General features: G+C 39.6%; 1 protein-coding gene across 1 annotated transcript in view; it reads left to right on the top strand.

Moving 5' to 3' along the window:
• cpne7 (copine VII) overlaps positions 1 to 24554 on the top strand; it is a 171555-nt gene that overhangs the window by 91733 nt on the left and 55268 nt on the right. The window contains exon 10 of the mRNA XM_060940814.1: positions 2888 to 3021. Coding sequence (XP_060796797.1) covers positions 2888 to 3021 — 134 coding nt within the window. The remainder of the gene's footprint in view (positions 1 to 2887; positions 3022 to 24554) is intronic.

Here is a 24554-nt window from a genome sequence, read left to right as displayed (position 1 = left end):
ACGTATATATTTGTGGGGTTCGTCTGGGATCTTAGTTTTCCTCGCATTTCCCCAAAACACTAAATTGCCTTCCGATAGACTCGAACCCCTCTCCATCTGAGAGACTCCGCCTCTCTGGGACGCTCTTTTTATACCCAGTCATGTTACTGACCTGTTGTCAGTTTACCTAATTAGTTTTTTTGTTTCGCATTACACAACTTTTTCAGTCTTTTGTTGCCCCTGTCCCAACTTTTCTGAAACATGTTGCTGACGTCAAATTCAAAATGAGCATATATTTTTCAAAAATAAAAATAAAATTTCTCAGTTTCAACATTTGATCTGTTGTCTTTCTACTATTTTCAATGAAATACAGGGTTGCCATGATTTGCAAATCATCACATTCTGTTTTAATTTACAGTTTATACAGCGTCCCAATGTTTTTAGAATTGGGGTTGTAATTGTTGGCAAATTGCTGTGGTATAAGAAGAATAAAACATTTCAGGATGTGCAGTTAACAGTAACTACACATCATTATATCACCCAGTCATTCAATACGTTTACATGCACACTAATATTGCACTATTATTCCGAATATGGCAATATTCGAAATCCGATGCGGGTCATGGAAACAGAATATTCCGTTTGGATATTCTGAATCTGGCCTCATTTCCAAATTTAGCATTTTCTGATTAAGTCATGTGGGATATGCTGATATTATTCAGATTTTAGGAGCATTCTTTGGACGTTTATACAGCGCATTCGGAATATGTGTCTCAACTGGGGTTTTTATGGCAATTTGCATCACATGACCTCCTGTCTGTTTATGGCCAGCTCTGTGCGTTGTACACAAACCAGAATACCGGAAACAATCAAAATACACACATTTACATGTAAACGGGAATATTGGTGGAATATTCATTAGCCATGTAAACAGCTTAGTAGGAATATTGTCGTTTTTTGAATGTAAACATTCATGTATGTAAACGTGACATTAAGCAGACGCTTTTATCCAGAACAATGGTATGTACAACATACCCGGAGCAGTTGGGGGTTCGGTGCCTTGCACTTCAGCCATTCCTGCTGGTCCAGGGAATTGAACCAGCAACCTTTTGGTCCCGAAGCTGCTTCTCAAAGCTTTAAGCCATGGCTTTTATGGCACATGACATGGAGGATTTTTATTTAATGCTTAGTATGTTTTATAGCATTAATTATTATACCCCCGTTCTGAAGGGGGGGGATTACTGGTTTACCTCTGTCCGTATCTTTGTCCATCCGAAACACCCTTTTTCTCAGCAACCACAAATCATAGCCACTTGATACTTGGTACCGAGCTTCAGCTTGGGGTTTTATACCATGTATATCGTTTTCAGGTCTGTCACACATCAACTTCCTGTTTACCGCCTTAATGTATTTACGAAACATATAGTGTGGATTTACAAAATTTTCATACTGCTTTTCTCAGCAACTATAAATCATTGTTTGCATTCAAAGCAGGACGTTTTATATCCAATCACAGTAATGCTGTTAACAAATAAATCAGACAATTTAGTGAAATCCAGCCCTGTGATGACCTGGCGACTTGTCCAGGGTGTACCCCGCCTTTCGCCCGTAGTCAGCTGGGATAGGCTCCAGCTTGCCTGCGACCCTGTAGAAGGATAAAGCGGCTAGAGATAATGAGATGAGATGAGATGAATTTAGTGAAATCCCTGCAGTTGTGGTCTTGACCGGTTTTGAAATAAAATCCTGAGTCCTCCTTGTCCGAGACTGAGACAAGACCAAATAAAAATGCGCTTGATTCCGAGACGAGACTTTCAAAAAGTGGTCTCGAGACCGGTCTTGAATACTACAACACTAAGACACACAGAATATATCGGATTTGAATTGTGTTTATCATTACACAATAGTAGCTCTTTATCTTTATACCTATATAATTATACCGCCTACTCCGAAGGAGGGGGATATACTGGTTTTTTACCTCTGTCTGTCTGTCCGTATCTTTGTCCGTCTGAAACACTCTTTTTTTCAGCAACCACAAATCATAGCCACTTGGTACTTGGTACCAAGCTTCAGCTTGGGGTTCTATAGCGTGTATACCGTTTTCAGGTCTGTCGCACATCAACTTCCTGTTTAACGACTGAATGTATTTACGAAACATATAGCTTGGATTTACAACAATTTCGTAACATTTTTCTCAGCAACTACAAATCACAATGCTTGATATTTGGTACCGAGCCTCAGCTTGGGGTTCTATACCGTGTATACCGTTTTCAAGTCTGTCGCACATCGACTTCCTGTTTACTGACTGAATGTATTTACGAAACATATAGGGTGGATTTTGACGCTATTTCAAGAAGCAAAATGCTATTTCAAAATGACAGTTTCCCAGGATGCTGTTTGAAATCCCTGGGGAGAGACACTGCTCTTTACTTACTTGTTTCAGGGTTCATTATTTGTTGAAGTCAACATTCATAGTAAGTGTCCTATTCCTTCGATTGCTTGCATTCTGATATAATGCTCTCGCGAGCGGGGGATACGTAAGTGAACAGTAGCTCACAGTTGATCTTGTTTGGGAAATGGAAATGCGGTCTTTTACATTTTACAATTTGAAGCAGTTCTACTCTTGATCCGTGTTGCTTTTTCACATTTAATCCTCTTGATGTATTTTTAGCATCAGTTCCGCTTCTCATACGGCTTCACTGAAGGCACGCCGTCTGACGGCTGACTAATTGGACATTCCGAGACAAACTCTGTTCCATACACGCAAGACGCTTTTCCTACAGCGATACTCGCTCATTAGAACTTATATTTACTGAGCTCAAGCTCTGAAACAGGACCTGGCAGTCACTTCCTGTGTCACTTTATATTCAGAAGGTTAACCAGGCGTCTGGTGATGTGTCTCTTCCTCCAGGTCGCCATTGATTTCACGGCATCAAACGGAGACCCCCGCAATAGCTGCTCCCTTCACTACATCAACCCCTACCAGCCCAATGAGTACCTCAAAGCTCTGATAGCTGTGGGTGAGATCTGCCAAGATTATGACAGGTAATCCTGATTGGTTTGCAGGAAAGATCTGATTCATATTAAAAAAATGTGTATGTGGAGAAATAGAATTGATTTTTCTTGATATCAAATCTTAATGTGAATTTACTTCACAGTTCGGCTTCGTATTCATCCGAGCTGGAAAGATTCAAATGTGATGAGAATGTTTTTCAGTCAGTGACAGGATTGAAAGACGATGCAGAAGACATGTGTACAGTTTGGTTGAAAGCTAATGGATGAAGTCAGAATGATGAAAATAGTCACAAGTTGATTAATTTTTCAGTGTAATTAGTCGCTTTCTATGCAGACACCTGCATTTCCCGAGGTTTGACCCATTTAAAAAATGTGCATCATGTTCTTCTTCCTCTAAATTGGGATTACAGGTTTGCGGAAAAGCTGCTGTTCTGCACTTTATTTGATGTAAACAATTTCACAATTTATTAAAATGTTCAGGTTGTTTTTATTGTCATTTCTTATTCCATTATTACTGGAAATGGTTTATTTTTGCCAAGTTTATCCTCACTGTAGTTGTGCAAGACATGATGTTTTGGCTGGAATATTTTTAAAATCATTTACTTATTCTTTATTTAAGTTATAATTTCATGTCTCCAGCATATCATTAGAATTCTTGGAGTTAGTTTTCAGGTGATGGAATGCAAATTTAATGCAATCCCCGACACCAAGACGTTCAGTACAGAATATAGAGTCATTATGTAATATGGTGATATTTATTTTTCATTTATGAAAAGAGTCTCCACTGTCGGTGCTTTGAAACAGTTAGAAGTAAAGCAGAAACTACGTTTTCTGATATCTTCAGGATGGATGAGTTTATGCTTGTTTTTTTTTTTTTGGTCTTATTAACTTGAAAGGAGAGGGGGGAAAAGAGGCTGGTGAGGGAAGGACTGTTTAATAAACAGGTAAAAGGTTCAATTTATCATTCTTGAATAAATAGAAAAAAAATTATTGTTGGATTATTATGAGCTCATCCGACCGACAGGTAATGAGTTTATGCCATCATGTGTTGTCCGTTGTCCATTGTCCACATTTCATGAAACTCTCAATTCTTCTCCGATTTTTGTTCTTTTTGGCAGGAAGGTAGGTCTGCCTGGGCTGCATATACGTAGTTGAAGCCTAAAGTCCTTCCCATACCATATGGCACATTAGGCGGCGTCGATCTCCATTTCTGGAGCCCTCGGCCTCTCGCCTATTACATAGCTACGGTAGGATTACAGTAGGGGGCGTGTCCTCTGGTAACCACAAGAGTTTGACTCCCCACTCACATCTGTATTGCAGCGTGCCTTGCCAGACGGCAGTAGGTACCATTTTTATGATGGTCTTTGGGGTTTTTATGGCAATTTTCATAGCTTCTACCCAAATTTGCATAATTGCAATTAATAATGAAGATATGGAGTAATTAATCAATCCCTAATGAGCAGTTTCCACACAAATCGCTTCTTCTCCCTCAATTCTTCATTGATTTTGATTCTTTCTGGCATGAAGGTAGGGTGACCTAGGGTGCATATAACTTCTACCCAGATTTGCTTCCTTACAGTTGTTAATAAAGTTATGGACTAATTAAGCCTTAATGAGCAGTTTCCACACAAATCGCTTCTTCTCCCTCAATTCTTCATCGATTTTGATTCTTTCTGGCAAATAGGTCAGTATTCCTAGGGTGGATATTGCTTCTGGATAGTGTACGGTATATAGCTTGCAACATTTATTGCACAAGGAAACTAATTGAGTTTGGTTGGTAACAGTGCCTCCACTTCATCACATCAATCTTTAAGTGATTATTTTCTGATATCAGAACTCTCAAAGTGTTTTATTCCTTACTTGCATTACTGTTTTTCTGTATGTTGCTTGCTACTAGGAGCGTTAGTTCATTAAAGGTAGAGAATGAGACTCTTCACTAATGGCTCTGAAGACACACACACACACACACACACACATATATATATATGTCAGTCAGTGGCGGCTGGTAGTCTTTCAAACAGGGGAGGCTGGTCGGTTACGATATTTCCAGATTTTAAAAGAAAAAACATCAGTTTTGCCCATACTCTTGCCTCTGATCTGGCTGATTGTTGGCAGGGTCACAAACTGTGAAATAACAGGTCCTTTTGGCCCATTAGCCTACTGTCCAATATACATGATGGTGGTGTTGGGGGGGGTATATTTTAACATTTTATATTTTAAAATTGTGGCATGTTGTTTAAAAATTGATCATTATTGAAAGCAGCTCTTTGTCAGGAACCTCAGCAGTAGAGCTGGGTGCCACACATTTCATTCAATGACACTTTCCCTATATTTTACTTATTTTGACTGAGAAATGTTTTATTGACAATTCTGATAACCCTTCACTTTTAATCCAGGTCTGTAGTGTGAAATGTTCTCGGCTGTGTTTTTGTTTAAAAATGTTTTCCAAATTGTAGCTGTGTTTAATTCATATCCAGAAAAACATATATTCCAATATAATATACTCAGCATAAACATTTTAAATAGATTCTATATTTTTGGTCCATCCATGACATATTACTAAACTAGCCTATTTACTGTTGTTGATGTGGGTCACTTGCTGTTAGCCAATTCACTTTCTTGTACCAGGAGAGCTGAAAGGAACGAGTATTATTCCCGACCTTTTTCACCAAGTCAGTTTGAGGCGTTGGTCTCTTTAATTTTAATTTTTTCCTCGAAAGGAAGACTGGCAAATGGCTTCGCCAAAATTAAATCAGCAATGCTTGGCATCCGTGCGCAGCTTTCTTGCTAGCTGACTAGCCCCCTCAAGTTCAAGTTCAGTCACTCAAATAAACGACATTTCTGGAACTAAGATAGCAAACTTGACAACACTATATTTACACTTTATTTACAATGAAAATATATACAAACTAAAAAAGCTGGTAGAAACCGTATGTAATGAATGAAATCGAAATGTAAGCTGATCTCTTACAATACACCACAGCACTTGCGAATCCGCATGGGACTGAACTGAGATTCACCGCTGCCTGTCTATAGTTGAAACGAGCTGTCAATCAAAGAAAATATCCGGCCGCTTTCACCAATCACCAGTCTCCTCGTGGAACCTGCCATGTCCCTCCCATGTGAGGCTGGGAGTCCGTAGGCGGGCGTTTTCGCAGTATTTGTCCAATAACCGTCTTGCATTTTGAGATTGAAAAGCGCATAGCTCCCAAATGCCATTGAAGTCCACTGAGGCTGCGCTGCATCGCGCTGTCACGAGGGGGAAAAACTCACGCACACATTAAAGTTATAAGGGCATTTTTAGAGGAGGCTGAGCCTCCCTCTTTGTCTTAGAGCAATCGCCCGTGATATATATATATATATATATATATATATATATATATATATATATATATATAATATTCTATCCACATTCACTGGATATGAGCAATCGCGTCCTCTTATTGGCTACACTAGTACTAGGATACCAGCTCATATACTGTGAGTAGAGAAAAATAAAATGGTTGAGCATTGGTGAATTAACTGAGGATGAAATAAAAACTCTACTTGAAAACAAAACCCCCAAAAATACAAAAAAGGCAACAAAATATGGAATACAAGTATTTGATGGTAAGAACATTTTTTTTTCATTTTTCAAGAATTATTATTATTATTATCATCACATTTTTTACAAATTGTTCCTGTCATCTCACCGGTTTGTTTACATTCTAAGCGGAAATTATTTTCTTGGAAGTTTTTTGTATAAAGCTTTTATTTATCAAATTTGCAAAAAATAAAAATGCTTAGTTTCTTAAAATCCAGTGAATGTGGATAGAATAAAACAGTTAATCCACTCAATCTCATCATACATGGATTAGAGCAAACTCTGTGCTACGTGCCTCGTCGGCTATCAGCTCATGTACGACTCAATTTCTTGGAATAACTGTTTTTTATATATATAAAATGATATTAAATGGTTGTGCGAAGATACAAAATTATCTTTGAGTGGTGAAAATATTTTCAACATGAGAAGATAAGCTTCATATCTTCACACCACTGTGTAATGTTCTTTATATTATATGGACACATCCACAAAAAAAAATATGCAAGTTAATCAAAAGAATTTTAATTTTGAACCGGTCCACCATTTTGATAATGCGTATCTAGTCAGTGGGAAAACACTGGGAGTGACATCATCTGAGTGAAATATCGGGAAATATTATCCATACAGGACACTTTTTTGATGGTATAAAAACGTGTTCTATTCCCTTCTAGCGGGTTTCATTCATTTGGTTTGATAGCATGCAATATTGTTAGCATATCGCTTATCCTACGTGTATTATGTCACTCTACCCAATGGAAAATGAGCGTTGAATATGGTTTATGATATTGCATGGTTGTCAAGACGTCATGATGTCACGTCGGAGATGTAAAACTTCCGTGCTAGCAGGCGACTGTGACAATTTGTAAACAAACATGGCCACCAGGTTTGCTTCGTTAAATATGGAAAATTTTGAGAGAATTTTGAAAGAGAAAGATGCGTTGAACACCTGAAAGGAATGTAAAATAATAATAATAATAATAATAATAATAATTTTGGCTGGATGTTTTCATGGTCTATCAGATATATTCCATTCAGCTACTCGTCTTTGATTCATTCAGTATCAGGCTAGCTGAATGGAATATATCTGATATACCATGAAAAAAGCCAGCAAGTATTATTTAAATATGTCGCTCAGATCCGTGATGTATTTCGTATGAAATTGTGAGTTTTTCAACACAAGAAGATAAACTTCATATCTTCAAGTCAATGTGTGATTTTCTTTTTTATTATATCGACACATTCACAAACAAAAAGTCCCCAAATTTATCAAAACAACTCACTCCTCGATTTCCTCACGAGTGACATATAGAGATTTATATCACAGTTCTGGTTCTCCATGTCCTGGATGTAACACACTCGTGTCTATATAATAATATTTTTCAAACTGAGTTTCCTTACATTTTTCGATGCATTCATGAATCTCTGTTTTTATCACCAAATTTCTGCTTTGAACACAATTTTATGAAGTCAGTTTAAAGGATAGTTGCATAAAAGTTACGTGGCTCTGACCATCTGAGTTAAATTGGAATATAAGTTCGATTTATACATCGTGTTAATAATTTGTTTAAATTTGGAATATATACGATGCAAAAGGTTCTGAATTTCTTGTCCTTTGTGCCACCTGAATTAGAATATCAGTGCACTCTCGAACCCTTCTCCGAACTCCTCAGCAGCGATCATGAGGCCTGTTCGTTACTGACAAAACAAGATTAAGTGAAGCAACCGATCTGCCCATCAAGCTGGAGGAAAGGACTCAAGGGAAATATCCGGTTAACTCGAGTCGGAGCTCTGTTGGTATTTTTGCGTGGCAGTTTGTTTCTGTGTCACATGGCATGCTGTGCTGCTGCTCTCACTGTCTGAGCTGTTGGCTGATGAGCCCCAAGCGTCTTGACAGGTTGTAAAGGTGTCAGCGGGCGCTCTGATCAGATGACAAGCCATGCACGAGGCTGTCTTTCTCCTCTGGGCTCTGTCCTAACAACAGCCCATGTGGGCTCGGGATGGTCTCCGTGCCAACACGACTTATTAGAGACTTCCAGCCTTGACAACACTCAATCCCACAGGATGCGGAAGCAGATTAGTGCAGAATTCAGACCAAGCACATGCCTGTGTTTGTGTTGGAGTTTAGAAGGTTGCTAATTAGAGCTGAAACAATAAGATGTGTAACTGATTATCATTTCCCTCCATGTCTCTTATTTCAAATGATCATTAAAGTCCTGGTCTCCCAACAGCTGTTTAGAGGGTGTGATTTATATTCAGTTGTTACGTCAATAATTATGCCAGTAAAGTTCCTTCTTAAAGGATGGGAGGGGGTATACTGGTTTACCTCTGTCCATCTGTCCATCCATCCGTATCTCTGTATCTCAGTCCATCTGAAACACACTTTTTCTCAGCAATCACAAATCATAGCCACTTGGTACTTGGTACCGAACTTCAGCTAGGGGTTCTATATCATGTATACCGTTTTTAGGTCTGTCGCACATTGACTTCCTGTTTACCGACTGAATATATTAACGAAACATACCGTATATAGCGTGGATTTACAAAATTTGTTACCAAGTTTACCAAGTCCATCGATCTACAATCACTCTTTCAATCATGGAGATGGTTGATAAAATCTGGCTCGACTGAAAGTGTCCTAAGGTTTCTTGATAGATACCTGCTTAACCTGTAACTACAAAACCATTTTTGCACTAAGGGCCCAGAGGTTTGTCATTATGGCTAGCTGAAACTGGATGTAACTTTTTTTTTTTACATTCATTTGTCTCATCTCATCTCATTATCTGTAGCCGCTTTATCCTTCTACAGGGTCGCAGGCAAGCTGGAGCCTATCCCAGCTGACTACGGGCGAAAGGCGGGGTACACCCTGGACAAGTCACCAGGTCATCACAGGGCTGACACATAGACACAGACAACCATTCACACTCACATTCACACCTACGGTCAATTTAGAGTCACCAGTTAACCTAACCTGCATGTCTTTGGACTGTGGGGGAAACCGGAGCACCCGGAGGAAACCCACGCGGACACGGGGAGAACATGCAAACTCCACACAGAAAGGCCCTCGCCGACCACAGGGCTCGAACCCAGGACCTTCTTGCTGTGAGGCGACAGCGCTAACCACTACACCACCGTGCCGCCCTACATTCATTTGTAATTTATTTAAATTTTTTTTTTCTGTGCATTTTTCCCCCAAGAGAATCTAAAGACATTTGTAAAAGATATTATATACAGTATATAGTATGACATGTAAATATTTTTCTCCAAACCCCAAAGTGTAAACACTTTTCTCAGCAACTACAAACTACACTGCTCTTTACTTACTTGTTACAGAGTTAATTATTCGTTGACGTCAACATTCATAATAGGTGTCCTATTCCTTCGATTGCTTGCGTTCTGATTCAAGCGAGAGCGGGGGGATACATAAGTGAGCAGTAGCTGACAGTTGGTCTTGTATTTTATTAGCTCACCAGCCATAGGGTGATGAGCTACTGCCATCACGCATCATCCATCCATCCATCTGTCCACAATTCCCCAAAATTGCTACTCCTCCCTGAGTTTTCACTGGATTTTGAGTCTGATTGTTTTGTTTGGAAGATCAGATTGTTCTAATTGTTCTCATGAAGCGCAAATGAACTTAGCTAATTATAATTATAAACGAGTCTGGTATCTCATGTATGGCTGTGTGAGCTATTTTGTCGCTGACGCTCTGGTTTTGTTTGTGCTAAACCAGACGTTACTTGATTTTTCAGTGAGTGCTCTGAAATTGAGTTTACCATTAAAGTTAGACGGCCTTTCGATTTCATAAAATCGGTGAAATTTAGTTCCCTCTGAAATTTGATCATTGTGATATATGTTTATTTCTGTAATATCTCTCAAAATATCAGGCCATTCTGTGGCTGGGAAGTTATTTAATTCGAGGGGATTAAAGCAAATAACGTGCATGAAATCACTCACTTCATGCAGTCAAGCAGACAGAGGAAGTCCGTGTGTGTGCACGCATGCACAGGTTTACTTTTGAGCGTGCACTGGCAGTTCCATCATTCTGTCGCTAAACGAACAGCTGATCACACCGAGGTGCTCGCTGAGCGCCGATATTTATTAGTTTGGTCCTGCGTTTCCTTTCCTTCGTATATAACATAACGTCTTTTCTTCTTGCTTCCCGTTACTGTAGTCGGTCTTTCACGTTTCATTCGCACACTCACGTCTTCCATTTTTTTCTCCTGTTTCAAATTTGTATCCCACAATGCCTTGTGCGAACGGGGAAAGCACACCACATGGGCACGTAGTATCTTGAATTGGGTCATGGTGAAGCAGGAAAAAATTGTGGAGAATTTAGGGCCACATGGCCTTAAATTCATTAATTGTTCTATTTTTTAAAAAAACTCATAAAATTGGAAGTCTGTGATTTGAATTCAGTAGCTTTTGGTCCATTAAACAAAAATAATTGGGTGTCGGGGAAAATTCTTTTTATGACCTACACTTGAAAAGTCTGAAAGGCAGTCTACCTTTAATGTGATGTTGCTAAGGAGGTTATGCTTTCGGTGTATTTCTAAGCAGGATTACGCAAAAGCTTCCAGCCTGATTTTCATGAAAATTGGTGGAAATGTGTAGCCTTGGTGGAGGTCTGAGCTCTCAGAGTGCCTTTCTGATTTCTACTGCAACACCCCCAACACACGTACACACACACACACACACGGGTTATAAGTGTAAGGTTCACAAGCCGGCCTACATAAACACAGCTCTGAATATAAAATTTCGTGTCATTGCTAGAGCTTGCAAGCACCAGACACAGAGGTTTGCGCACATTTCAGTCTCTGATTCTGAGATCACAAACTCATGCTCCCAGATACCGACACCTCAACTCATGAACCTACAGTATTCTGTTCTACAGACCTAGAGATGACTATAGGGAGAAGGAATTTGTGCCTCAACCATCAAATACATAAAATTTATAATTAAATTCATGCACTTACTATTAGGGATTTTTTAAGCCTTCATTTGTCACAGTGCACAGTGAAATTCTTTCTCTGCATTTAACCCATCTGGGGATGTGAACACACACACACACACACACACACACACACACACACACACACACACAGAGGAGTGGGCAGCTGTGCTGCAGCATCCCATTCTCATCTCATCTCATTATCTCTAGCCGCTTTATCCTTCTACAGGGTCGCAGGCAAGCTGGAGCCTATCCCAGCTGACTACGGGCGAAAGGCGGGGTACACCCTGGACAAGTCGCCAGGTCATCACAGGGCTGACACATAGACACAGACAACCATTCACACTCACATTCACACCTACGGTCAATTTAGAGTCACCAGTTAACCTAACCTGCATGTCTTTGGACTGTGGGGGAAATCGGAGCACCCGGAGGAAACCCACGCGGACACGGGGAGAACATGCAAACTCCACACAGAAAGGCCCTCGCCGGCCCCAGGGCTCGAACCCGGACCTTCTTGCTGTGAGGCGACAGCGCTAACCACTACACCACCGTGCCGCCCTGCTGCAGCATCCATTGAGCAATTTAGGGTTAGACACCTTGCTCAAGGGCACTTCAGCTATTTCCTGCTCATCCAGGGAATTGAACCAGCAACCTTTTGGTCCCAAAACTGCTTCTCAAACCATTAGGCAATCCATGGCTTCCCCATCTTCATAAAACAATGCATCTGTTGATTGAATCTCTGCATGTGGACATTTCTAAAGTAAAAAAAAAAAGATCCATTATGATTGTTATGGCTGTGGTGTGCGCGTGTTTCTGCCCAGGTACAGCCCTCCTGCTTTGTTACCATGGAAGCAGGTGATTGAACATACCGGTTTTTAATTTGTCTGTCAGGACTGCAGGGGTTAAAAGGCCGACCCAAACCTACTGACAAGGCCAGTGGGCCAGACAAGAGTGTACAGTTTATCTGTGTGGTGTATTGTGTCGGAGCTCTTGTGTGTTGTTGACCGTGTACGGTGTTTTGGCAGTGTTTTTGCTCTGTGTTATTCTGACTGTGTGGAGCGTTTACAGTGTGTGCCAAGGTCGGCATTGCTCCCGGTTGGGATGTGTTTGTTTGTTTGGCAGGTTTTCTTCAGTTTCAGTTCTCTTTAGTTTTGGGCCGATGTTTCGGCATCTTTTCTTTGAACTTTTTTTTTGGTGTATAAAATAAACCTTTTTAAAAGTTTTTATACATCTACTCCCTCGTTTGTGATTTATTTAATTGTTTATTTTAAACTGTGTTATGTTCTCTACAACCCCTAGACCTTTGATTTCGGGAGACGTAACAATGATATTGCTAATGCTTCGTTCATCTTAAGTTACACACACACACACACACACACACACACACACACACACACACACACACAAATAATAATTGCACTCTGGTTAAGAGGACTTGAAAGTAAGGACAAAAGTTCAATGCGTGCTGTGCTCAATGGCTGAATCACATCCCCTGTGTTGGCTTTATATTTTCAGCCTGAAAATAATTGTTTTGTTTTATTAATGTAGTTATTTTGTATTTTTCAAATTCTAAATTAGTGCTCACACATTAACAATGAAAAATTCTAAATAAACCACAAAGTTCTTGGGGGTGCTAAAGGGGTGCTATGGTTACCTCCATGGCCCCTCCCTGGCACCGCCCATACAGAGATGATTAAAATCAAATGCATCTACGGTCCTGTGCAAAAGTCTTAGGCACGTAAAGAAATGTTGGAGACCAAAAATGGCTTAAAAATAATGAAATGAAATGTTTCAACATTAAAAAAAATACTATAAACCATAATAAATATGCCATAATAAATCAATATAACAAAGTCAGGATTTGGTGTGAGACGACCCTTTGTTTAAAAAAAAAAAAAAAAGTAGTCTCGGGTCCAATGAGTGCAGTTTTATAAGCTGTAGGTTTTACTGAGCATCTTACAGAACCAGCCACAGTTCTTCTGGACACTTGAACTGTCACACTCGCTTCTTCATTTTGCCCCAAAACCCAGCAGCCTTCATTATGTTTTCTTTTTTAATCTGAAAAGTGCTCTCTTATGGAATATGCTGCTCAGATACAAACATTTTTCTGTAACATTTTAATTTTCTGCTGAAAAATGAATGAACGTTTGGAACTTTTAAAATGTTTTTGTAATGTTTTGACTCGATAATGTAGAAGTCATAAAATAGAAATCTATAATAAAGTTTGTATAAAAAAATAGGGTGTCTAAGACTTTTGCACAGTACTGTAGCTCGTATCTCAGTGTCCAAGATGCTTGTATTTCATCAGTCTTTATACACAAGTGATTGCCTTTAAGTGCCAAAAAAAGCACTTTAAAAAAAATTTCAACGTTTTCACTGAAACTCACCCAGAAGAATCTAAAGACATATTCCAACAAGAGTTGTTCATCAGGTGGCACCACCTGCCATGGATGCGGCTATACATGGGTCATATGCAATTTCAGAAAAATTGCTACTCCTATCACAGGATTGATCAGATTTCAAACTCACACACAACAACAGTGGCCGGTATGAGCTCCAGCCTCATTGAGGTCATTTTTAAGTTTATGAATTTATCACTTTATCCCTAGTGAGTGAGCCAGGGGTGATGGTGGCGAGGAAAAACTCATGAGGAAGAAACCTTTTTTCTCTCCCGTCAAATGAAATACTGCATGACGTAAAAGCAGGAGACAATTATAAAATAAAATAAAAAAACTAATAATGATGTAGTGTGTTAATTACACGGTGATGAACACTGACGTAGAAAGTGAGTAGGAGAGGAGTTGAGTGTATTGTCAGTATACTACTGCAGGAATAGATGCTGTAATTATTACATTAATCACAACAAATTTGGTTTCATTTAATAATTTGGCTTCCACTGCCATTATACGGCCGTTTTTATTATAAAATAAATAGCACTTGTTCCAGCACATCGGGTATTTTGCATTTTATTATTTTCGATCGTGCTCCAACTGTTAATCATGCTCATAACTTAATGAAGCCATGAGTTCGCTCTGATGAATACCTCTTTACGACGTGCACTTAACTCAACTCTGGATACGGCTCTCAGTCAGCATCAGCTTACTTTGGTTTATGGTTGACTCAAATCAAAGCTGTAAATTTGGTGTTTGATGAACCCAAAGAAGGATTTAAAACATGACACAAAGCTTTGTCTTAATACCTTCTCTTTTAAAATAGAATCAGAGTTCCTAAGGTAGAAACATTGGGCTCAGGATGCTCGAAGCCCTCCAGCGTTGGCCTCCTACGCTGTGTGTGCGTAGGCTGCTTGCTCGAAGCGGTTCTGCCACACACACCAGGTGAGAACCTGCAGATAAATATGGTGCTGCTTGTGGGATGGAGGAATGTTTTGCCCCCGAGCTGCCCACATGAACAACATAAAACAAGTGAGAATGAGATGAGACAAGACTGTCCGGGAAAAATCTCCAGATTTATCAGCTTCTCATTAGCAGCCCTGTGGCTTTTTCTCTTTCACAGTTGGTTGTGTGAATTACAGACGTCACATGACTTCCAGGGGAGAAAGTGCGATCTGTCAGTGCCTTGTTATCACGTCTCCTCTGTGCTATCAGTCCCACTGATTGGTTTTGTTTTTTAGTCCAAATATAATATTATACCGTCTACTCTCAACTTATTGGCACTGTTTAAGTGAATTGACACACGATTCATTTTTCAGACTCCAAAAATCATTGAAACTGGCTTTTCAATTACCAAAAAAATCATTCTCATAAACACTTCTTTAAGTAAAATATTGTCTCTGGAAATCATGTCAAAATTCTTGACACCCATGAAAAAAATTATGATTTGCCAAATTTGAATGGTAAGGGTGCCAATATTTTTTTAACCCAGCATTGTGGTGAAGAAAACTGCACTACTTGAGCAAAACAAAAATGTTGGACAAATTGAAGAAACTGGGAAATAAATAAATAAATATCTATATCATCTCTCAGAAACGGGCGGCACGGTGGTGTAGTGGTTAGCGCTGTCGCCTCACAGCAAGAAGGTCTGGGTTCGAGCCCCGTGGCCGGCGAGGGCCTTTCTGTGCGGAGTTTGCATGTTCTCCCCGTGTCCGCGTGGGTTTCCTCCGGGTGCTCCGGTTTCCCCCACAGTCCAAAGACATGCAGGTTAGGTTAACTGGTGACTCTAAATTGAGCGTAGGTGTGAATGTGAGTGTGAATGGTTTTCTGTGTCTATGTGTCAGCCCTGTGATGACCTGGCGACTTGTCCAGGGTGTACCCCGCCTTTCGCCCGTAGTCAGCTGGGATAGGCTCCAGCTTGCCTGCGACCCTGTAGAACAGGATAAAGCGGCTAGAGATAATGAGATGAGATGAGATCTCTCAGAAACATGTCAGAATTATTGACACCCCATTATCATCCTTGAAATATTCTATAATTTTTGCTTACAGGCTCAAAATGTATGTACATGTGTTTCGTTTCGAACCTTGTTAGACATCACAAGAAGTGATTCAGTGCTTTTATTTGCTACAGTAGAGGATTTGCCAAATTGTAGGGGTGCCAATAATTTTAAACCGTGTCCTACAGAAAATAAGGTTGGACTACTTGAGGAAAACAAATCTTCAAAAGTTGGAGAAACTACATTTTGTCTTAGAAAAATAATTCTTATAAATGCTTTTTCTTATGTCAGTATCTCGACAAAACATCAAAATTATTGACACCCCTAGTGTTATACATGAAAAATGACTCGATCCAGCAATAAATATTCAACAAATAAATTGTGAGGGTGCCAAAAATTTTGAAATTTAGAAAAAAGTGTACTACTTGAGGAAAACAATGTTGGAGAAATCGCAGAAACTCATTCCCGCTCCGAGTTTTGTTAAGTAATAATATTTAATAATAATAATAATTCCACTCAAAAGCATGTCAAAAATATTTACACCCCATTGTCGTCTGTGAAAATGTATATTTTTATTGACTAAATTCTCAGAATTGAAGTGGCTCAGTGCTGTTATTTGCTCCAGCAAAGGATTCATCCCATTTGTAGGGGTGCCAATAATTGTGAAATCAACATTGTGCAGAAAAAAATGCACCTCAGAAAGCCATAATGTTTGTAAGCCAACGTATTACAATAAATAAAACTATACAGTCCTCTTCCATTTCAGATCTAAATATGATGTATTGTGTGTTTTATTTTATAGATTAATCCATGCTTATTTTTAAGAGGTGCCAACACTTCAGGGCTTGACTGTAAAATCTAAAATTCAATAACAACGATTTGATTTTTCTCCATCTCCTCGAGAAATAAAAATTGATTCCATAATTGCAGGAATATAAATATAATTTCAAAAAATCTGGCAGGAATATGTGTAAGTCATATAATATTACAGAAATCTGTGGATGTGTTTATTTATTAACACGCTTAAAAACCCTCCATTATATGCAGTATTTACTGAAACATTGAGTAAATTCTCTCATTTGAAGATATGTTCATGTTTAAGACAGTTTAGAGTGATGCACTTTTTTGATTCCAAGATTACGGTGTCTTGTATCTCTCTTTTTTTAATTATAATTTTTCAACAATAAATCTGAAAACATGGTACTGTGCAAAAGTCTTCAGCACATGTAAAGAAATGCTGGAGACCAAAAATGGCTTAAAAATAATGAAATGAAAAATTTAAGCATTAAAAAAAAATACTATAAACAGCAGTAAGCCATAATAAATCAAAACAAGAAGACAGAGTCATCTATATCCCCCGCCCGCCCTATATACCAACTATATACCAAGTTTCAAGATATTTGTCACATTTTTCAAGTTCTGCTGCAGGAAACCAACTCTACCTCTTTACACTGACCTCAGCAGCCCATGGCATAAACCCACTGGACCTTTGGTCCAGGTGAGATAAAAATTAAAATTTCTCACATTTCTTAGTATCAAAAGGCACATATACATTACTTAACCAACACATATACCAACTTTCAACACCATACCACTCATAGTTCTCAAGTTCTGCTCCGGAAACAAAACCTACCCCTAAGACTAACCTGAGACTGAGTCTGAAATTGTTTCCATGGAAACATCTCATCTCATCTCATTATCTCTAGCCACTTTATCCTGTTCTACAGGGTCGCAGGCAAGCTGGAGCCTATCCCAGCTGACTACGGGCGAAAGGCGGGGTACACCCTGGACAAGTCGCCAGGTCATCACAGGGCTCCATGGAAACATGAAAAATTTAAATTTCTCACATTTCTTAGTATGAAAAGGCATATCTACATCACCTTGTTAACATGTATACCAAGTTTCAAATCCGTATCATAAATAGTTTTGGATATATGCTCCGGAAACGAACATTGCTCTTAGAAACTAAGTCAAAATCTATTTATGTAAAAAATTTTAAAATACTTTTTTCCAAAAATCCAAAATAACAAAAGGCACCAGCTCACAGGTTGATTGATATGTATACAAAGTTTCATGAAGATACAGTGCCTTGCAAAAGTATTCAGAGCCCTTGAACTTTTTCACATTTTTCCATCTTACAACCATGAACTTAAAAGTTTTTTATTGAGATTTTATGTGATAGACCAACACAGAGTAGCACATAATTGTGAAGTGAAACAAAAATGATAAATGGTCTTCAAAATTTTAAACAAATAAAAATCTGATAAATGTGATGTGCATTAGTATTCAGCCCCCCTGCGTCAATACTTTGTAGAGCCACCTTTTGCTGCAATTACAGCTGCAAGTCTTTTGTGGTATGTCTCTACCAGCTTTGCACATCTAGACACTGAAATTTTTGCCCATTCTTCTTTGCAAAATAGCTCAAGCTCAGCCAGATTGGATGGAGAGCGTCTGTGAACAGCAATTTTCAAGTCTTGCCACAGATGCTCAATGGGCTTTAGGTCTGGACTTTGACTGGGCCATTCTAACACATGAATATTCTTTGATCTAAACCATTCCATTGTAGCTCTGGCTGTATGTTTAGGGTCATTGTCTTGCTGGAAGGTGAATTTCCTTCCCAGTCTCAAGTCTTTTGCAGCCTCCAACAGGTTTTCTTCCAGGATTGCCCTGTATTTAGCTCCATCCATCTTCCCATCAACTCTGACCAGCTTCCCTGTCCCTGCTGAAGAAAAGCATCCCCATAGCATGATGCTGCCACCACCATGTTTCACAGTGGGGATGGTGTGTGCAGGGTGATGAGCAGTGTTAGTTTTCCGCCACACATAGCGCTTTGCATTTAGGCCAAAAAGTTCAACTTTGGTCCCATCTGACCAAAGCACCTTCTTCCACATGTTTGCTGTGTCCCCTACATGGCTTCTTATGCCTGTCTTTCAACAATGGCTTTCTTCTTGCCACTCTTCCAAAAAGGCCAGATTTGTGGAGTGTACGACTTATAGTTGTCCTGTGCACAGATTCTCCCACCTGAGCTGTGGATTTCTGCAGCTCCTCCAGAGTGATCATGGGCCTCTTGGCTGCTTCTCTGACCAGTGCTCTCCTTGCTCGCTCTGTCAGTTTAGGTGGACGGCCATGTCTTGGTAGGTTTGCAGTTGTGCCATACTTTTTCCATTTTTGAATGATGGATTGAACAGTGCTTCTTAAGATGTTCAGAGCTTGGGATATTTTTTTATAACCTAACCCTGCTTTAAACTTCTCCAGAACTTTATCCCTGACCTGGTGAGTCTGGTGAGTTCTTTGGTCTTCATGATGCTGTTTGTTCTTCAGTGTTCTCTAACAAACCACCGAGGCCTTCACAGAACAAGTGTATTTATGCTGAGAGTAAATTACACACAGTCGGACTCTATTAACTAATTAGATGACTTCTGAAGGCAATTGATTGCACTGGATTGTATTTAGAGGTATCCGAGTACAGGGGGCTGAATACTAATGCACACCACATTTTTCAGATTTTTATTTGTTTAAAATCTTGAAGACCATTTATCATTTTCGTTTCACTTCACAATTATGTGCTACTCTGTGTTGGTTTATCACATAAAATCTCAATAAAAAACTTTTAAGTTTGTGGTTGTAAGGTGGAAAAATGTGAAAAAGTTCAAGGGGTATGAATACTTTTGCAAGGCACTGTATCTTCAGTAGTTGTAAAGATATGGCCCGGAAACGAAAACGTGACCGAATGGATGGAACCCGTTTCTATATCCCCTGCCAAACTTCGTTTGGGCGAGGGATAATAACAAAGTCAGTATTTGGTGTGAGATGACTCTTTGCTTTTAAAAAAAAAATAGTAGTCTGAGGTCCAGTGAGTGCAGTTTTATGCGGAAATGAGCTGTAGGTTTTACTGAGCATCTTACAGAACCAGCTACAGTTCTTCTGGACACTTTGACTGTCACACTCGCTTCTTCATTTTACGCCAAAACCCAGCAGCCTTCATTATGTTTTCTTTTTTAATCTGAAAAGTGCTCTCTTATGGAATATGCTGCTCAGATACAAACATTTTTTTTTCTGTAGCATTTAATTTTGTGCTGGAAAACAAACATTTGGAACTATAAAATGTTTTTGTTCTGACTCGATAATGTAGATCTATAAATCTATAACAAAGTTTGTCTGAAAAAAAAATAGGGTGCCTAAGACTTCTGCACAATACTGTGTGTATATATATATATATATATATATATATATATATATATATATATATATATATATATATATATATATTTTTTTTTTTTTTACAAAATATGACAATTGAGTAACAGTGCTGAGTTTTTAGTGTAAAAATTAGGAAATATACAATCTAGCATCCATGCTAAGGACATACAGTGGTGCTTGAAAGTTTGTGAACCCTTTAGAATTTTCTATATTTCTGCATAAATAAGACCTAAAACATCATCAGAGTTTCACACAAGTCCTAAAAGTAGATAAAGAGAACCCAGTTAAACAAATGAGAAAAAAATATTATACTTGGTCATTTATTTATTGAGGAAAATGATCCAATATTACATATCTGTGAGTGGCAAAAGTATGTGAACCTCTCGGATTAGCAGTTAATTTGAAGGTGAAATTAGAGTCAGGTGTTTTCAGTCAATGGGATGACAATCAGGTGTGAGTGGGCACCCTGTTTTATTTAAAGAACAGGGATCTATCAAAGCCTGATCTTCACAACACATGTTTGTGGAAGTGTATCATGGCATGAACAAAGGAGATTTCTGAGGACCTCAGAAAAAGCATTGTTGATGTTCATCAGGCTGGAAAAGGTTACAAAACCATCTCTAAAGAGTTTGGACTCCAGCAATCCACAGTCAGACAGATTGTGTACAAATGGAGGAAATTCAAGACCATTGTTACCCTCCCCAGGAGTGGTCGACCAACAAAGATCACTCCAAGAGCAAGGCGTGTAATAGTCAGTGAGGTCACAAAGGACCCCAGGGTAACTTCTAAGCAACTGAAGGCCTCTCTCACATTGGCTAATGTTAATGTTCATGAGTTGACCATCAGGAGAACACTGAACAACAATGGTGTGCATGGCAGGGTTGCAAGGAGAAAACCACTGCTCTCCAAAAAGAACATTGCTGCTCATCTGCAGTTTGCTAAAGATCATGTAGACAAGCCAGAAGGCTATTGGAAAAATGTTTTGTGGCTGGATGAGACCAAAATAGAACTTTTTGGTTTAAATGAGAAGCATTATATTTGGAGAAAGGAAAACACTGCATTCCAGCATAAGAACCTTAACCCATCTGTGAAACATGGTGGTGGTAGTATCATGGTTTGGGCCTGTTTTGCTGCATCTGGGCCAGGACAGCTTGCCATCACTGATGGAACAATGAATTCTGAATTATACCAGTGCATTCTAAAGGAAAATGTCAGGACATCTGTCCATGAACTGAATCTCAAGAGAAGGTGGGTCATGCAGCAAGACAATTACCCTAAGCACACAAGTCGTTCTACTAAAGAATGGTTAAAGAAACATGAAACACCATTGTTGTTCAGTGTTCTCCTTATGGTCAACTCATGAACATTAACATTAGCCAATGTGAGAGAGGCCTTCAGTTGCTTAGAAGTTACCCTGGGGTCCTTTGTGACCTCACTGACTATTACACGCCTTGCTCTTGGAGTGATCTTTAATGTTTTGGAATGGCCAAGTCAAAGTCCTGACTTTAACCCAATCGAAATGTTGTGGAAGAACCTGAAGCGAGCAGTTCATGTGAGGAAACCCACCAACATCCCAGAGTTGAAACTGTTCTGTACGGAGGAATGAGCTAAAATTCCTCCAAGCCGGTGTGCAGGACTGATCAACAGTTACCGGAAACGTTTAGTTGCAGTTATTGCTGCACAAGGGGGTCACACCAGATACTGAAAGCAAAGGTTCACATACTTTTGCCACTCACAGATATGTAATATTAGATCATTTTCCTCAATAAATAAATAAATGACCAAGTATCATATTTTTGTCTCATTTGTTTAACTGGGTTTTCTTTATTTACTTGTAGGACTTGTGTGAAAATCTGATGATGTTTTAGGTCCTATTTATGCAGAAATATAGAAAATTCTAAAGGGTTCACAAACTTTCAAGCACCACTGTATAGGATATTAAAATGATTTTTTTAAAAATAATTTTTCCTGGTGTAACCAGTTCTCGATAGTGTAAGGTGTTCTGCTAAACTACTACTAATAATTTATTATATAATAATTTATTACATGTATGTGGCGCGATATGTACACTCTATAGCGCTTTACAGCTCGAAAATGCAAACAAACAATAATTATACTTCAAATCTAAAATCACTTCAGAATAAAAATAAATTTAAAAAACCCCATTCAAATGCAATAAATAAGTCAAAATCTAAGAAGCATGTGCTGATTTAAATCGGAAGGTTTTCAGTTGTTTCTTAAAATTAATGTTTTCAAGAACCGTTAATGTTTTCTCTTTACTCTAAAATCTAAACTAGAAGGGTATTCGGTAGAGTAAATACCTCCACCAAGCTACACAGTCAGATTTGCATTAAAATCTAACCAGTTGTTCCTTGGTCCATGGTCTATCCACCTTTCCTCAAACGTTCATCAAAATCCATACACTACTTTTTGAGTTACGTTGGGAACAGACAAATAAACAAACTGAGGCAAAAACATAACCTCCTCCAACAAAGGAGGTTGAAGAACCTGCGTGATCCATCCTGATGCCCTACTTCCAGCTGGAGTCTCATCACATTACTCCTGTGGAGGACGGACCTATACGGACAATCAAAAGACACACTTGGAAGACGGCTCTGGACACTTACAGTTTTGCTCTGATGGCTGAGGACTAAAATCACCATGATAACATTCAGACTGCAGTTTCTATGAACAGTTTTGCACTTAAGCAGAGGTGGAAAAACCCGGGTGCAGAAAGTAAAAACCCTGCCACATTTTTGCTCCAGCCAATTCAATGAACCAGCTGATCCTAATTACCACATCCCCTTAGCCAGGTTGATGAGCTAATTGGTGAAATCACCTGTGTTGAGAGCACAGGCAGAAGGAAAACCTAAGCAGGACTTTTACTTTGTCAATCCAGTTTCTCCACCTCTGCACTTAAGTCTCCATCAGTGAACAGTTGATATCTTCAACAAAATAGACTTCGTGTTAAATATACAATGAATTTCCTGGTTACACAGTTATACTTTGTGACTCTATAGGACACAGTTTTGGAAGCGAGTTATTTATAATCATGCTATCTGTTATCACCCAGATGAGGATGGGTTCCCTTTCGAGTCTGGTTCCTCTCAAGGTTTCTTCCTCATGTCGTCTGAGGGAGTTTTTCCTCACCACTGTTGCCACAGGCTTGCTCATCAGGGGTAAATAAATTTATTAGGGATAAAATTTGCTCACATGTTTAAAGTCTTTGTTTTTCTGTAAAGCTGCTTTGCGACAATGTCTGTTGTTAAGCTCAAGTCAAGTCAAAGTCCCTCCCATGCCAGGATCTGGCCTTCCCAGGCAGTCTCCTGTCCCAGTGCATGGGCGCGGCGCCAATCTTTGTTTTAGTAGCCCACGGCCTCTTGCCTCTGATACAGTTAGGGTTACAGTGGGGGGCTGGTCTTCTGGTAACCGCGAGAGTTTGACATTAGCCATGGCCTAATGGTTAGAGAAGCAGCTTTGGACTTCCTGATTCAATTGCGTGGACCAGCAGGAATGGCTGAAGTGCCCTTGAGCAAGGCACCTAAACCCCAACTAGGGAGCTGCTCTGGGTATGTTGTACATCGCTCTGGATAAGATCGTCTGCTAAATGCCTGTAATGTAATACTCACATCTGTATTGCCACGGCAGCACTTTAGTCCTGGGCATGACTTTAAACTGCAACTGGTGGTGAGTCTCGGTCCGGGAGGACTTGAGTATTGGGGAAAGTGGAGTTATCCTTAATCACCATTGCTCCCAGGTCCACTCTGACCCAGAGTAGTGGTACCTGCCTGGGTTCCAGCTATGGGTTAAATAGTAAATCACCAATAAGGCGCTGGCAGCAGGGCGCTTTTCAGTGCGATGTGGCACATGAACCCAACAGGGTCAATGGCACACCACAAGATGGCATGTGGAAGAGCCACTCAAATGACCAATGGATGGCATCACTCAGCAAGTCAGTTGTCACTGCGGGGCAACTTCCATACCTATCAGGTCTGTGGCACTTTTGTGCACCACTTGACATCAGGTCTGGAGGTCCATGATCGGGGCATGACATCACTTGTCTTACCTTACTGTGCAAGGTGCTTCGCTAGGAGAGGAGAATAGTATACGAGAGCTTGCAAGGCCGGGCATTCCATGGCAGCTCGGCTGGGCAATTCATACTGCCGCTGCAGAAGGCTCTGTCGCGGGCCTCACGGCCCATCTGCGTTTCCTAATGAAACAGTCATCATTGCTAACAATGGACAGCCAATGAATGAAGTGCCGTGGCAGCTGGTACCATTTTTATGATGGTCTTTGGTATGACCCGACCACGAATAGAACTCGCGATCTCCTGGTTGAGCGATGGACATGCTAACCACTAGGCCAGCTCACGGTCCTGTTGTTAAAAGGATAGTTCGGGATTTTTGACATGAATCTGTATGGCATCCCCATCAATAGTGTCG

This window comes from Neoarius graeffei, chromosome 15 (assembly GCF_027579695.1).
Source record: "Neoarius graeffei isolate fNeoGra1 chromosome 15, fNeoGra1.pri, whole genome shotgun sequence".
In the NCBI taxonomy this organism is placed as follows: domain Eukaryota; kingdom Metazoa; phylum Chordata; class Actinopteri; order Siluriformes; family Ariidae; genus Neoarius; species Neoarius graeffei.
The sequence above is the reverse complement of the archived record's forward strand: the minus strand, read 5'-3'. Positions and strand labels throughout refer to the sequence as shown.